The sequence below is a fragment of the Balaenoptera borealis genome (genome assembly GCF_965194805.1).
Source record: "Balaenoptera borealis genome assembly, chromosome: 4".
In the NCBI taxonomy this organism is placed as follows: domain Eukaryota; kingdom Metazoa; phylum Chordata; class Mammalia; order Artiodactyla; family Balaenopteridae; genus Balaenoptera; species Balaenoptera borealis.
The window spans coordinates 94,084,043-94,100,187 of record NC_138861.1 but is presented as its reverse complement, the minus strand read 5'-3'; the positions used below and the strand labels follow the sequence as shown (position 1 = coordinate 94,100,187).

General features: G+C 35.1%; 1 protein-coding gene across 11 annotated transcripts in view; it reads left to right on the top strand.

Annotated features, from left to right (window-relative positions):
* PCDH7 (protocadherin 7) overlaps positions 1–16,145 on the top strand; it is a 407,243-nt gene that overhangs the window by 42,232 nt on the left and 348,866 nt on the right. Inside the window, exon 2 of one of the 11 annotated variants that reach the window (XM_082389244.1) lies at positions 5,896–16,141. The exons of the other annotated variants lie outside the window; for them this stretch is intronic. Within the exon in view, the coding sequence (XP_082245370.1) occupies positions 5,896–5,904 (9 nt within the window). The 3' untranslated portion in view covers positions 5,905–16,141. Of the gene's footprint in view, positions 1–5,895; positions 16,142–16,145 lie in introns of those variants that run through there. 11 annotated transcript variants of the gene reach the window in all.

Here is a 16,145-nt window from a genome sequence, read left to right as displayed (position 1 = left end):
TTTAATCGTCATCGTACCTTAACAATATGATACACAGAAAAACTAGACAGAATAATTTTTTTAAAGTAGTTTTTATGCTATTTTTGGATAAAATATTTTTAGTAGATATAAATGTGTGGCTGCCATTACAATAAATCTAATGCCATGCATCAGTTGATGAGCTTTGAAAGATCTAGCAATTGTAACTTATTTGATCTCTGAATTTATTGTTGAATTCCACAATTGAATATACATTTACTAAGTATACTGGCTATTATAAGTAGTATGTTACATCTTCAACTTTCATTTGCTTAATACCAGAAACCTCAGAACTTTCAAAAACATAACATTATGTCACCAAAAGAAGGTCAGGTGAACAGCTTCAGCTGTGAAACATTTGGTGCCTTTTCAGCTTCCCCAAGAAGCTCCATTTGCAAAGGGGATTCTTAGCCTGAATCAGAGATTAATTCCCTGCAATTCTGTCATCCTAAAGCAGGAAATTGCACTCAATAAATATTGTAACGGAGTGAAAGTTTTAGAGTAGGAAGTTTTCAAGTAAGAGAAAAGTTCTTTACAAACATGATTTTGCTGTTTACGATGTCAGTAAGTTTATTTAACTAGGCGCTGTTGGGTATATATATATTTTCCATATTACCTCTGACTTGATTTCCAATTTCTGTTATTGTGCTCTTTCCCCTGTCTCTTTAAAATCAACTAGAAACCTCTCTTAGAAGGACTTGTGTTTAGCAACAAAACTATGGGCAAACAGGTGATGATATGTGTTGTGAAAACAAATTGAAATAAAGCATTACTTGAAACTAAATTTCTTAAATCAAGTTTCTTTCAATCAAATTTCTTAAATCACGTTTAGGAGATGATGATAGTTTCAGGTAGCTTTAAAAAGTGTAGATTTTTTACAACAGAATCAATCTAATATTGATTAACAATGATTTTGTTTCTACTTCCATTCATTATTTAAAATAATTGAATCTGGTGAGCAACATGGATCAGGGTCAAATAAATGTTTTCACAGCAATTATTGGCAGACATTTCCCTTCTGATAAGTAGTTTCCCCCAAATAGACGTATAATTTGCATCCAGTTAAGTACTGATGAGTCCAGGAGTGAGTTTTGATGTCTGTGTATTTTTTGAGACCCCGCTCGCAGAGTCGCAGGCTTGCAGGACCAGGACTTGGTGCGCACAGCTCCCAGTGTTCAGCCACATCTGCCTAAGGCCCCCACTGGCTTGGCTGTAGCGCGGTCCCCATAGGCCCTGCTGCCAGATCAGGTGTGGAGATCCTGCCGAGCTGTCACTCCGCATGATTTCCTGCAAGTCAGCTATCTCATTCCCATCTGTGTTGATATTCTTTCGCGACTTTTTTTCACTGCTTGCCTGGCACGCATATATTTGTCTGATGAGCCTCAATTTGGCTTTAAGACTTGCCTTCCCAGGTCGCGACTCAAAATGAAATCTCTCCATGGGTGTGTTTTCCCTTTAGCTGTACCTGTTATTTTTACTTAATTCTTAACTTTTGAGATGTTTCTGTTTTAAGATACACTCTGTTAAGCTTATTAGAGTCCTTTTACATGTTGCCCATTCCATTTTGAATGTCTTAATCCATTAAGATCTACCATGGTGCAAGTTTTGTTTGCTTTAAAGTTTAAATAACAGCAGAATGGATTACTTCAATATATAATGGCATTTTTTCCCACTTCACTTTTATCTTACATAATTCTCTTTAGCCAAGAGATCACTTTTCAGCAGGAATTTATTTGGATATCTTTGATTATTAATATTCTGGTGAGCCTCCTTGCAAAGTCAGGGATAGATTGCATAGTGGATATTTTTAGTCCATAAAGGGCTTTTCTATAGCTAAAGTTTGATTATTTGTGCTTTGTACCATTAATTGGCATTTTCAGCCATATTCTTGATTATGAAGCTAAAATTTACTCTGAAGTGTCCAATCCTACAGGCTTTGTACTTGTAAAATACCCAATGAATTTATTAAGAGTGGAGTACTCATCATGGCCATTGGTGCAGGCTTGGTGGGTATTCTGAGCTGAAAAGTGAAAGGGCGGATAATTTAAGTACACCATGCTCTGATTAGAGGGCCGTGAACAGCTTCCTCCACTTACAGATTAACATCATTTCATGCTCTGTTTTCGAACAAGGAATATCTGTTCTAAAAGTAGATCCCACAGATACTGCTAATGCACCAGGTTCCAGTTGTCCTTGCCTGAAATAGGGTGTCAGGTTTTCTTTCCTTTCAAGAAATAAATCATTATGGCTTTCATGTCTTTTGGCAGGTTTCCTTAGTTATGGGATTGTGGTTTGAAATTGGTTTATGACTTCCTGCTTCTTAACAATGAGAAATAGCGTTGAGTGTCTTAGCCCTGTTACCCAGTGTGTTTGTTATGGAAACTGTTTGGGGTGAAGTAAATGGAAAGAGAAATATGAAACTCAGGTGGGAATAGAGTGCTCAGTGATAGCATGTACTCTTCTTTTTATCATAGATTCATTCACACCACGAATACTAATTGTCTACATCATGCTAACTTCTAGTGTAGAAGTTAGTTATAAGCTGTGCTCCAGATGTTTATAAATTAGAAGCCTGTTAAAATTCCTATTAAAAACATAGGAATGAAATACAGCTTCCTCACTGAAAAATTGGAAAACTGAACAAAAGGTTCATTTAATAATTATCAAAAAATCCCATTGGTTGTTGCTGAAATTATACAATGAACAACATTTTAAGGGGAAAAAATATAGTTTGTCTTTAATGTGTCTTTAAAAATGTCTGTATACACTTCAAGATTTGTTATTAAAGAAACTATGCAAGATATAAGCTTATAGACTTACTTTATATCACTATTATTTTTGCCACTGAATCCCACAACTGAGCAGGTGGCTTAGATCTGAGCTGTGACAATTTAAAGCATCAACGCTCTAAATATGGGTCTTCTCTTTTCTGGGAAGGACATGTCTAGAACTTCTCTCCATTGGAAGCTAAGATTTCACTGACAAAATCGGTTACCTGAATGTCTTAAACAGACACATTTGATTTATTTATTGTCACCAGATGGAAGTATTCTCCTCTAGTTCTTACACTTAATCTCTACTTCTTATTTTGAACAAATTCAAAATTTTGTCCTAGCTACATGGAACTGACCATATTTGAACAGTCCTACCTCTGAAAAATGACTATTGTTAAACCAGAATTGTAGTGAAACCCAGGGGTTTTTCTTCATTGTCAACAAAACAAAACAAAACTGTACACATAAGCCCTTGCATTCTGGGACTCCATCCAAAAGCATTTAGCAATTTGGCTGTGCCCACCTTCAGAAAACCCATACTTTGATTCTAAGTTCTGGGTACCATGATGTACTCAGAGTATCCTAGCATTCACTAAATTGTCAGGGAGTGTTTAGAAGTTGGTCAGTTCTATTTTCCTGGCACCTAAAATCTGTATTTTCTTACTCAGGCTGTTTGCTCTTCACAGGAGGGAAAAGTGGAAAATTGCATATATAAATGTGACTTTCCATTTGATTTTATTTTTCAAGAAGACACCCAGATTAAAAATTTCAAGAAAATATTGTGTAGCCTCAGCATTTTAACTAATCTCATATTTTCTTTAATGATTGCAGCCATTGGGAATCATAAATAAATAGAAAAATATTTTTTGTTTTAAATTGTATATGCCTTTTCCCTTTATAAAATTCTTCATGAAATATTATCATAAAATCCTAGAGCTAACATTAAATTATAGAAGCAGAAGGGGATTATGTGTGGCCTTTTCTTATAAAGCTTTCATAGATTCAGATTTTCTATAACTAACTTGGTGACGTGTTTCAATGCTAAAACCAAAAAAAATACATTTATTTAGTTAGCACTCTTTGATTGCCAGTAAGAGAAACTAGCTCAAAATATATTATGCTAAATTAGAAGTACATGGAACTCAATCTTCATAAACGTATTCGAAGTTCAGTACCACCAGCACCTGTGCGCTCTCTCTCTCCCTCTCCCTCCCTCCCTTTCCCTCTCTCTCCATCTCTCTTCTCTGTGCATCCACTTCTTTCTTCTTACACTGGAGATGATCCTTTTATCTTTTTCTACTCTATATGGTAAAACATGGCTGACAACTCCATAGTTCCTTAATTTGCATGCTATATGCCCATCAGTCTGCAAGACTGGTCATTTTTCTGGGTACCAATTTCAAATGCCAGCAAGAGACACTCTGGCTCTGCCTAGGTTAAGAGCTGACTTTTTCAATCAGCCATGCCTGGGGGAGAAGCCTCATGAGCAAGATATTCTAGAGAAGATATGGGCAGGTATTATCCAATAATAACAATGATCATAATAAATAAGCACTTACTATGTGTCAGAACCTGTGCCTAAGTGTTTTACTTGCCTCTTCCCATGTAAATAGCTATTAGTTAAGCACTGTGCATTTAGAAAGTGTCTTTGCATGCATTATATTGTTAATCCTAACAATCACCTTATCAGTGAAATGCTGTGACTTCCATTTTATATTGAAGAAACTCTTGCTGAAACTTAAGTGAATTCTTAAGTGGCAGAGCCAGAATTCAAACCCATGTCATCTGATTCCTGCTCTAGAGCTTTTTACACTTAGAAGCTGCCTCCTTTCTGTAGGGTGTCAGTGATACAAAATTTTGTGAAACATGGTAATTGGTCAGACAGACTGAGACTCCTACAGCCCTGTATTTGGTGTCTAATAATAGGAGCCCTTATAGTCATAACTTCTTTTTTTTTCCCTATCCCCCATGGTCTTTTTTTGGCTGATCCTTCTCTCTGGTTTTTCCCTTAGCAAATATGTCACTTAAGAATGCATTTAGCTGAAAGTAATAAATTAATCATGGTTAAGTAAAGGGTTTATTTTTCCCTTATAACAAGTTTCAAGAAGCCATCAGTCAGCAAGTTTCACTGAGGAATCATGGTGCTGCTGTTCTCTTGCTCCACTATCCTTAGTTTTTGTGGTTTTTTTCTCATATTCCCAAGTTGGTTGCTGCTTCTCCAGTCACTCTGCCCCTGTTTCAGATGAGAAGAAGGAAGAGGGGCGAAAATGAAAAGGAAAAAGAAAAACTTCCGTTGATTCCGTTTCCTTTCTGTCCTGAGAAGGATTCCCTCCTCAAGGACTTTTCTCTATATTTTATCGGCCAACATTTTGTCCTCTAGGAGAAAGCTAGATGTGAGTGTGAGTATTTTTCTTTTTAGTTTTGATGGTGTAGGAAGACAAGGGAGTGAGCCAAGCTGTACTCTGTGCTTTAAGGGACCAGAGAGTAGCAACTCAGGTCTGGGTACCACATACCTGTGAGTCCTCTCACACTGGTCTGCTTCACTTTGGCATTTTCAGCATTTTCTTTGTTCAATTGAATGACTCCAGTTTCTTTTAACTCTCTTAATAGGATCGCTCTCGAGCTTTTCTCTGACCTGTAGAGCCCCTTTCATTGATTTTTAAAAATCCATATCTCTACACATACCCAAGAGGTTGCATACCTACACATTCCCAAGAGGATACCTGAGAGCCATCCTGTTTCCCCCCATTCCTCCTTTACATTTTATAGATGAGACTCAGAGGCCTGGAGAGGCAAAGTTGCATAGCAAGTTAGTGAACCTAAACTGCACTCCACGTCTCCTGACTCTCAGGCCTGGCTTTTTCTAGGCGTTTCTAAATAATAAGTCTTTGAGTTTATGTATGTTGAAATTTAGGAGCAAACTGCAACCACTGACATATAAAGTGTTTATTACAGGAAAAAAAAAAAAAAAACCAACAACCTCTTGAAATGACCACTCTAAAATTTCAATTCCACAGAGTGCTAGAAATTGACTAGTAAAATAGGAGGCATTCTCTAGTCTTTCAAAACAACAGCTGTTTACTGAGTGCCTGTTATGTCCTAGGCACTATAGAAGCCAGGGATACAGCAGTGAGCAAGAAAGAGGAAGTTTTGCCCTCAGGTAAGTTTATGTACCAGATTATATTTAATGTACGCATTGATTTTCATCTACTAATCAAATATTTATGAAGGGCTTACTCCATGTCTTGGGCTGTTCTAAATACAGGATATACAGTTTATGACAAGAAAGACAAGATTCTTATTCTTACTGAGCAATGAAGCCAAAAATTACCCTGTTTTCTAGGGATACACAATAAAGAACTCAGACACCGTCCTTTCCCTACTGTTTATTAACTAATGCAATAAAAGAAACACGTGCGTGCACACACACACACATTTAATTGATAGCATTTCTTAATCTGGGGATTACAGTAAGTTCTAGGCATCTTCTAATTTCTGATATATACCTTTTGGCTGGGTATGCAATTTAGTTGGATTTAAAAATGGAGCTAGATTTAAGTGTAAATTTATTGGACTGAATTCTAACAACTCTGACTCTTTCTACCTTTATTCCTTTGTTTTATTGAATTTAACTTGAATAAAATCTTTTTTATTTATCTAAGTCTATTTCTATCTAGTAAGGAAGTTGAAATTGATCATGCCTTGACTTTGTGGGCCATCAGAGAACCATGACATTCCAGGGTATTGATTTTGTGGTGTTGAAGGGTGACAGATCTAGTGTTAAAGTGCTGAGAGAGAATTGGGTTTCAGATTGTACACCATAAGCAGTCCTGACTTTTGCTGAGGCATGACTAGCTTTTTAAAGCAATGGAAGGAATTGTAAGTCTTACATAATTTTTACTGCATAAACTTGGAAAGATTAATTTAAACCAGAAATGTGTAATCATGCATACAGGAAAGAAAGGTCCACATGTATAGAGACAACTTAGAGTATGTGTATATGTGTGAATAAAGAAAGCATACTGTGTGCTAAGAATATTGAGTAATACTTCAATTCAATATGACTGAACTTTTTCAAAACATGTTTCATCTCACATTTTGGAAGTTGCTTGGTGTTAACTGAAGTTTTGTTGTCTTTCACACCATTCTTATTATCATCATTATTTTGCATTTTGTTACTGTTGTGCTTTTACTTAGTCAGGTACTAGAGGATGTGCGTTATGAGGCTCACAATTCAGAGAGGCCAGAGGTCCACAAGTGTAATGCTTGACAATTTTTTGTTACCCTCTGGGACATGGAAGCTTGACAAGAACATTATAATTGCTGCTATAGACATGATCTTAGGAAGAGTAACCATGGTCATCTTTCAATGTCCCATTTTCCTCTGTATTTGTTCTTTTTCAGTTTAATGACCTTAAGTGAATGTATTGAAAATAACATTTTGATTATATGATTATTGTGTGAAGAACTCTACTAAGTCCAAGTGTATCTCTGGAAACTAATCAGAGGTGCACCAGATTCATTGACTTTAACCAATCCATCATAGTCATCTTTTAATTTATTTCCACATTTTCTTCCAAGTTCCCATTCTTGAATAAGACTTTGACCTGAACAGAAGAATAGAATGTATTTTATAATGTATGTTTGTTCTGTTTTCTAACAACATAAGTATTTTGCTTAAGCAGATTTGCTAGAAAGTGACAGCTTTGAAAAATTGGACACAGGATCCTCTGGAAGCATTTCAGTTCCAGGCAATCTAAATAGTGCAGAAGGGGAACATGAAATATCACTGTGGTTTAAAGATGACAGTTTTGTCAAAGATTCCCTTTCACTCCTTGGCTTAAAACAAATGGAGTAAATCAAGTATATCTGTTCAAAGTATGCATGTGCGCTCACTGAGGAAGCACTCCTTCCTAGGAATGTTTCTTCAGAGACAACCAATGAGAGAATTACTTTTAAAACATGTATCATGGGTTGGGAAGACTATCATTTTCTTGGCTTAATTGTTAGGCATATTTTGAGGTCATGGGATTTCACAAGTACATAGTGTGACTTTAAGAAGAGAGGAAAAGGAAAACCTCCTGGCTTAACACCATCTGAGTATATCATTATGTACACCTATCATATGTTCTTCATAAATGTAATAATGTAATTATTGTGTGTGTGCCTGTGTGTGTGTGAGAGAGAGAGAGAGAGAGACAGAGAGAGAGAGAGTTTTAATAAACCTAAGATCAGATGCTACACATTTTCTGGCCATATTAAAAATGCAATAATATTATCTACCCGAAAAATGTTGCATATATTTGAAAAGGTATAGCAAGTGTGATAAAACCTGCTTTTAAGAGCAATTTTATCACTAATTGGAGAGGCAGTAGAGTGTAGTCTAGTTAAAAGCACAGACACAAAGATGAGACTTCTTGGGCTCTAAAATTCCAATGCTGCCATTTTTTTAGAACTGTGATTTGGAGCAAGTTAATTTCTCAGTTCTTGACTTCCTTCTTTGTTAAATGGGGTTAATGATAGTATCTACTTTCTAGGGACCACGTGTGTTAGCCTGAGATCTCATAAACACTCAATAGAGTATTAGTTATTCGTAATTGAAAACACTTATCATGTTATGAGGCCAGGAATAGAAGCACAAATTTTTTTTTAAAAAGTAATTCAGAGGATGAATTAAAAGCTCAGAAATTTTCAGGAAGTCTGTAATATATTGATTATGTTTCTTTCAGGACAGTGGTAAATGAGTAGTGATCACATTTTTTCCTTACAGAAGAATCACTGCTGATTATCCTTTATGTCTTATACATATTCTGTAATGTACTTTAGGAATTATACTATAAGAAAGTCACGGTAATTTCTGTCTTTCAGATTTCATAAAATAATCAGTTAACTGATTTCATGTTCATAGGTTATTCTCAGTTTTTTGTTACACTACTGTTAGAGATAGCAGTGTTTTGTAAATGAGTGTATATTTTAATTATAATTTGTTCCAACTCACCTTTGGCAAGAGTGGTTACGTTAGTACTGTTACTTTCTGAAACAACTTTCATTTAATATGCTGTATTCATTAATTCTCTGTTCATTTATGTGCTTAAATTGTCACTTATCAGAGGCATACCTGGAAATATGCTTTATCTGGATTATCATCTAAATCTGTCCCTTGAAAAAGATTGATTCATTATGGTTTCCATAAAAAAATCTTATAACATGATCTATTTATACGTTTTACTTCATTTTAGGGCCTATCAGCTTTTCATATTAATAGGATTGTCATTTTATGTGTGGAAGAACTCTTGGTATGGTTTGGCTCTGAGCCATAATATTACCTATCCTCTTAACTCTCTGAAAACACTGACTTACGTTCATTGCATTAGTGTAGGCTTAGTTTTATTTCATGTCCAAGATGAGGAAGGTCACTTCATTAGGCACCTCATTTGCCTTTCTTCCCTGTAGTTTTCTGGTATCTTACACTAAGTATCATGTAAAAAAATGTTCTGCTTCCATTAAGAAAAAGTGAGCAGAGAACAAAGCCAGTTATTTGCAGCACATAAAATCCTTATGATAATTTGGTAGACTTTAATTAAACTAATACATCACATTGCACTTATAAGACAAAGGAGCAAAAAAGAAGCAAATAATCTTCTCTATATTAAAAAACACCATATTGCTTTTTGATTAAACTCTTTAAGACTTGTGACCTATTTTAAAGTATGAGATTGACAGTCCTTTTCATACAAGGCATGTTAAAAAAGTTCTTTGCAATATTGATTGGGACCACCCCCCAAAATTTTGAAATAAAACTATAAAAAAGCTTGGCTTGAAGTAATTTCTATTAATTTCTTAATGATTTTTCAAACTCTTCAAAATAAAAAAAAGATTCTGCAACTTAGTCCATGCAGAAACATTTTTATTACAAAGAATCTTGTTTTGGTATTTAACATATAATTGCCATTGGTTGTTTTTGATGAGCCCACTGACATTATTGATGCAAAGTTCACTATAACTTAAAAGGAAGTCTATCTAATTTGTGTATCTTCCCTGCATTTCACAACTGGAATGTACTGAAATTAGAGATACTTGGTCTTTAAATAATATCATCCCCCAGTTTTCCATTTCCTTGAGATGTAATTCCCATAAATTAAATGGAAATAAACTACTGAATTGGGAGTGAGGACATTTAGTTTTAATCCTAGGTCTGTAGTGTTACATTCAATGTCTTGTCACCCCTCTGGGCCTCAGTATTATCACTGGTAAAGTGAATAATTTTGTAGAGGATGATTTCAAGTGAGTTCCTTATCTCTGGAGTTGTATTTGTGCATTAGTTATTAATATCATGTCTTTCTGTGTCCTAAAAGTCAATATTTTAATATGCTCATATCAATCCTTAAATCAGCACCACTTAGTATTCACGAAAGTATTTATAAAAACATTTCTAGAAATTTCTAATGATCAGAAAGCAAGATTTTAAAGCTGGTCAACTACAAATCATATCAAAAGAGAATTATATTCAACTTAGACATTTATCTATTATAAACCAAGGGACCACATACTCACGGCACCAGTTCTTACACTTTTAACATTATCTTTCATAAGCAGGAAACTGGTTGGTTGGATTTTGTAATTCTGTCCTATCTCACCTTTACTTTTTCAAGACTCAGTTAATTCATTGGATACTTACTTCATTTCCTTGTTAGTGGATCAAACTCTTAGTAAGTTTATCCATCACCTGGAAACACTTTGACTGCTTTCTACGTCCCTCTGTGGGTGTTTAAGTCTCCCCAAGTAGCTCTCAATTTTTCAGACACACGATTGCAATTTCAGTGGCATTTAAGAACAGCTGACTTTGCTGTATTCATTTCATCTTCTCATTAACATCTAGTCTCTGTTTCTTTTGGGCAGCTTATTGCTTTGGCACATGAATACCAGCCAGTTCTGCTTTGTTTCCAAAGGTGGCCAATACTATGGTCTGGAGAGGATAATGGTGACAGCTTAAGTTTACATCATTTTACATTTTTATTCTGAGCTTTAAGAATGGAAATTCATTAATGCTCAACTTTGACCAAATGTAATTGGCACTGTAATGCTGGGATCCAGTCTAATGTTTTTGGTTGTTTAGTGCCTAGCCGTCTGTTTGAATTGATCCCTATTTCTCGAGAGAGTATTTCTTTAAAATATTATTTTTAAAAAAAGCAAGAAAAAATAAAATTGTGAAATAAGACATACACGATTTAACCTTTAAGAACAGGAGGTTCTAGAGCAGGAATCCTTGAATACTTAATTACGTTAGTTTTAACAAATCATTGTTTTCTGCATTCTCTGGCTTTTGACAGTTACCTTAATTTGTCTGTGTAATTCTAATTTAGGATGTTCAGGACAGTTTTGTTGTTGTTGTTTTTAATTATTACATTGGTTTCTTTTATATGTAGACTTGAGCTAAGTAGAGAAGATAGCTCGTGATGGAGTTGAATGGAATTAGAGAAATCTCTGGTTTAGGCAGGGAAATCCTCTCATTGCCTTCTCACCTTACCTCACACATTCCTCACAAACTTTCTCTCTTCTCGGAATGCAGTTTTCCCTCATTTCTGTAGATGTCAACCTTACCTATCTTTATTTTAAGACCCAGCTTAGGTTCAATTAGTCCGTGAGCCCTCTTCCTACTCCCCTCACCACTGTCTCTTCTTACTCGTCAGAGCTCTCATAATTTTATCTACTGGGCTCTCATCTTTTCCTCCTCAAGATTAGTAATCTGTTTATATTAGTAATCTGTATATATTTGTATAAATAATTTCCTCAGAACCAGGACTGTGCCTTATGTTGCTCTGTATTTCCCCTGATGCCTCCTGCAATGCCTTTCACATGATTGGACTCTATAACCTTTGACATTCTTTCTAACTCTGAGATTCCATGATTCTAACAGTCAGCCAGTCAATAAATATTGATTGCTTGGCTATCCAACCCAGGGGATGCTTTTGTTAGGGCCCAAATCATTCGTATTCTGTAGTCAGAGCAAAGTACCTATGATGAGGAAGTGGTATGATATTATCTAGCCCCTTTCCTTCCATGGCCAGTTCAGTGGTTGACTCACAATCTAAAAGCCCTCTTTTCTAAAGCGTGCAGATTAAACAGTGCTAATGAATGGCCCTTTTGTGTGTGTGTGCACTCTTACACATGTAAATGGATATAAACTTCCCTTTCTTTGATTGGATAGGATTTGTCTTATTGGTTCCTTTCCTTTCTTTTTTTTTTCTTTCTTTTTTTTTTTTGGCAGTTTAGACAACTTGCAGATATGTTGAAGTTGCTTCTTATTTATTCACAAATTTAAGTAATTATGATAGAATCCCGAATCTGATAGATACATAGGCTTCTAGAACTGAGTTTTATAACACATTCATTTATAATAGTATAGGAAACTTGCGTAGTTTTGCTTATTATTCCTTAAACCATGGCAAAAATGGAGACATTTGCAGTTATAACTTAGCTGTTTATTTTTAAAAGATTCAAAGTCAAATTTAAAAAACAATTATGAGGAAACATAATGTAAAGGAAAAAAATCTTTGATCAAGAACCAAAGTTGGTTTGGGGCCCTGATTCTCCCATTATCTATGTGATTTTTATATAAGGAGATTAAGCTCTCTGATCTTTAATTCCCTCATAAGTAAAATGAGCAAACTTATAATAGCTACTTCACAAGGACTTTGTGAGTTTAAGTTAGATAATTAAATGCAATCTTGTAATAAACATCTATGCAGGTGATATATTAACTAATAATTATAATTTATGAGTTTTGGTACCTCATTTATATAAATCAAAATGAAGTAAAACACCATAATACCATTCAGAATTGTCGTTCTCATAGTTCTCCATTCACCAAATCCCATGTTTACCTTCTGTCTCACTTTCTATTTTAAATGATTTTCCAGTATTTTAAAAAATAATAGATAAACTTTTGATGTTGATAGTGGCTCTGCCCTGACTCAGCTCCTATATCATGCATTTATGCTCTAAAATACGAATGTCCACTTCCTGTTCCTAGATTGCAGAAACTACCATCAATTTGATTTTCTGTGTCATGGAATAGACTCTACTTTTTATATGATACCTTTTACTTTTCCCTAGATTTTAACATCAGTCAGAGAAAAAAAATAATGAATAGTCATAGAATCCTTTTACATATTGCCAATTATATGGAAACACATTCAACACACCCTTGTACTTAATCTCTACTAGTTACATAGGTGTGTGATTTAGTTTTGAAGCATACCTAATAAAAATAAGTACAAACTAGATACATGTTCCTTTCAAAATATATATATTTCCTTATTTATGGTTTGGAAGTTTTTTCAGAATTATTTAGAGTGTGTCTATTCCTTTGTGTGAGTGTTCATTTATTCTTACACCTAAATATGAATTCTTTTCCTATTCTCTGCGTGATTCAGCTTCCTTCTCCTAGCACTAGTCACCAGTTGTTGGCCAGGGAAGTCTGGAAAAGAAGAACAAAGCTTTTATAAGTTAACTTCTTATTGATAATTTTTGATAATTAAATTCCCAGCTTATTTCAGTCTCTTTGGTTAGGAAATGGAAACTGAGTGAGATACAAAGATGGCCTGGTAAAACGTGCTCCAGGAATGGCTTGGTTTTGTCTTACTCTGTGTGTGTGTGTGTGTGTGTGTGTGTGTGTGTGTGTGTGTGTGGCTTGTTGCCTGGGTGATAGAAGAAATTGAGGAGAACGGCTGACAGGGGAAGACAAAAGCTGTGTCTATACATCCTCAATAGAATAGGACCTCACTGAAAGATTGGTTTGGTCTGATTTACTAGAGCCTATCTCCTCAGTGGCAGTGATCTGAAAATTGTTTCCAGGGCCATTTTAATTAGCTGATTAAAATCAAAACAAACACATCCTGGTAACATCCAATTCTACCCTGACCCTCACCAATGATTGTTTTCAGAATGGTGATTCCTAAGTAGTTCTGCTTGAGCTCAGTAAGTGATTTGAGGTATGCACTTTTGTTTTTAAACATGAATCTTTAATGGTGAGGAAAGAATCCATTTTTCTTGGCTTCAGTGACAGGTGAATATTATTACAGAGATGCTTTTGTTTGATGCATCAAAATTTAAAACCACAGAAACGTGAAACCTGCCTTTACATAGTTAATTTATGAAATGAGAGAGGTCTATTTTTCAATAACATTTTAATAAGAGGATTTCATTATGCTGCGTGGCAGTATGGTGACCATATTACATAAATGCATTCTAATTCTTGGATATGCTTTTAATTTAAAAGTATGTAAGGTCTTGAAAATAGAAAATGAAACACTGACACCTCTGATTTCCTGTTTTTATTGTTTTACTTATTCATTTATTGAAAATATATATACACATATATATAGCCACAGCACTTATCAAGTATTTAACTATTTATTATTTATTTATTATTTAACTATTTAACTATTTATCAAGTATTCAACTACTTTTGTGAAGTTATTCATTTATACACACACACACACACACACACACACACACACACACACAAAGGGTACCTAACAGGAAGATCTAATGTAGTCTAGGTGTGCATTATGGCTACATCACTGTAGTTGGTTTGGGAATAAAAAACAATATCTCAAACTTTTAAATATTTAGCTTTCACCTTTGTATAGGCAGTTTTTAAATGACGTGTAGTGTATGGTTTGTGTAAAATCAGATAAACTTTGTCCATCTTAAACTTACAACTTAAATCATGAACACTCACTTATCATAGATTCCTCGGTAAACTTGTCCTCCGTGTGTAATTGGCCAGAAAATATCCCAAGTTATGTTAACTTTTAGACCTGCTAGAGAAAGAAAAAAAAAATGTTCTTTTTATTTCTAAGAAAAGATAAAAATTGATTTAATAAATTAAGACATTTTAAAGCTGCTTAATTTTATACAGCTAATATGGATAATCTGCAGTCAGAGCAATTTTTAAACATTTTATGCTCTTGAATATAAACAATTTTTAAATTAGACATTACCTTTTTATTTATTTATTTATGGCGGTGTTGGGTCTTCGTTTCTGTGCGAGGGCTTTCTCCAGTTGTGGCAAGCGGGGGCCACTCTTCATCGCGGTGCGCGGGCCTCTCACTATCGCGGCCTCTCTTGTTGCGGAGCACAGGCTCCAGACGCGCAGGCTCAGTAATTGTGGCTCACGGGCCTAGTCGTTCCGCCGCATGTGGGATCTTCCCAGACCGGGGCTCGAACCCGTGTCCCCTGCATTGGCAGGCGGATTCTCAGCCGCTGCACCACCAGGGAAGCCCTGACATCACCTTTTTTTATACCATTTATTTTCAAATGTGAGTTAGTTGATTATTCAGTGAAAGAAATCATTTACTTCTTTTTAACTTTGACTCTCATTTGCTGGTGCACTGTGACACTGGAAATTAGGTGCAATATATATATTTTTTAATTCTTAAAATATTCTAATTCTTTTGGTAGTGAACTGTAGCACTTTTATTTTATGGAAGTGATTCATTATCTTTTTGGCAATATTCAAACTCACTAAAGATTTTCTTGACATCAACTGCACCATCAAACTGGAAACAATATTCTGGGTACTTTTTGGCACTCAGAGCAGAAATCAGCCTATTCGTCAGGCTCAAGTTCAGAGAAATAAATATTCAACACTATTTAAAACTCACATTAGCACCAAAACGTTTTGAAGGAGTATTATCATCACTTTCATTCGTGGAAAACATTGCCTTCTTATGGTCATGACTTTGAAGGGGAGAGTAATTCATCCTTGACCAGAGATTAGCGGACCATTTGTTGATAGTGTGTAAATTGCTCAGATTTCTATAGACAGTGAGCTATCTAATGATTGCATTTAGAGACTAGAAAGCTACTTTGAAGGGTGTGAACATTCAGATCAAGCTCACCTCCCAGAGATATTAGGGACAGTAAATTGTAAAAGCAGTAACAACAGAATTACCATTTCATTCTTCTTTGTATTTATAGTATAAATAAAGCCAGCAATACCCCCTCTCTTGACAGCCCCTCTCCGGGTGACATTTCATAGACTTCAAATACTTGGAGCCTGAAAAACAATTAATTCAATGTTTCTTTTACCATGCAAATATCTCTTGTCAGAGATAACATCCAAGAGATTAGCCAGCAGTATTGATCTAGGTGCCCCAGGGTTGTTAATTGTAGCTAGAACAGTTATGTCTCCATGACTTCTGAAAGAGGTTATGGCCACTGCAAATACATCTTAAAGAAGGAAAGAATACTATCAGCCAATATGTGCATCCAAACTTTGGAACTAGGCTAGCAAAACCCTACTCACATCCCTGTAAAGCAGACATATATTTTTGTATTTTTTAT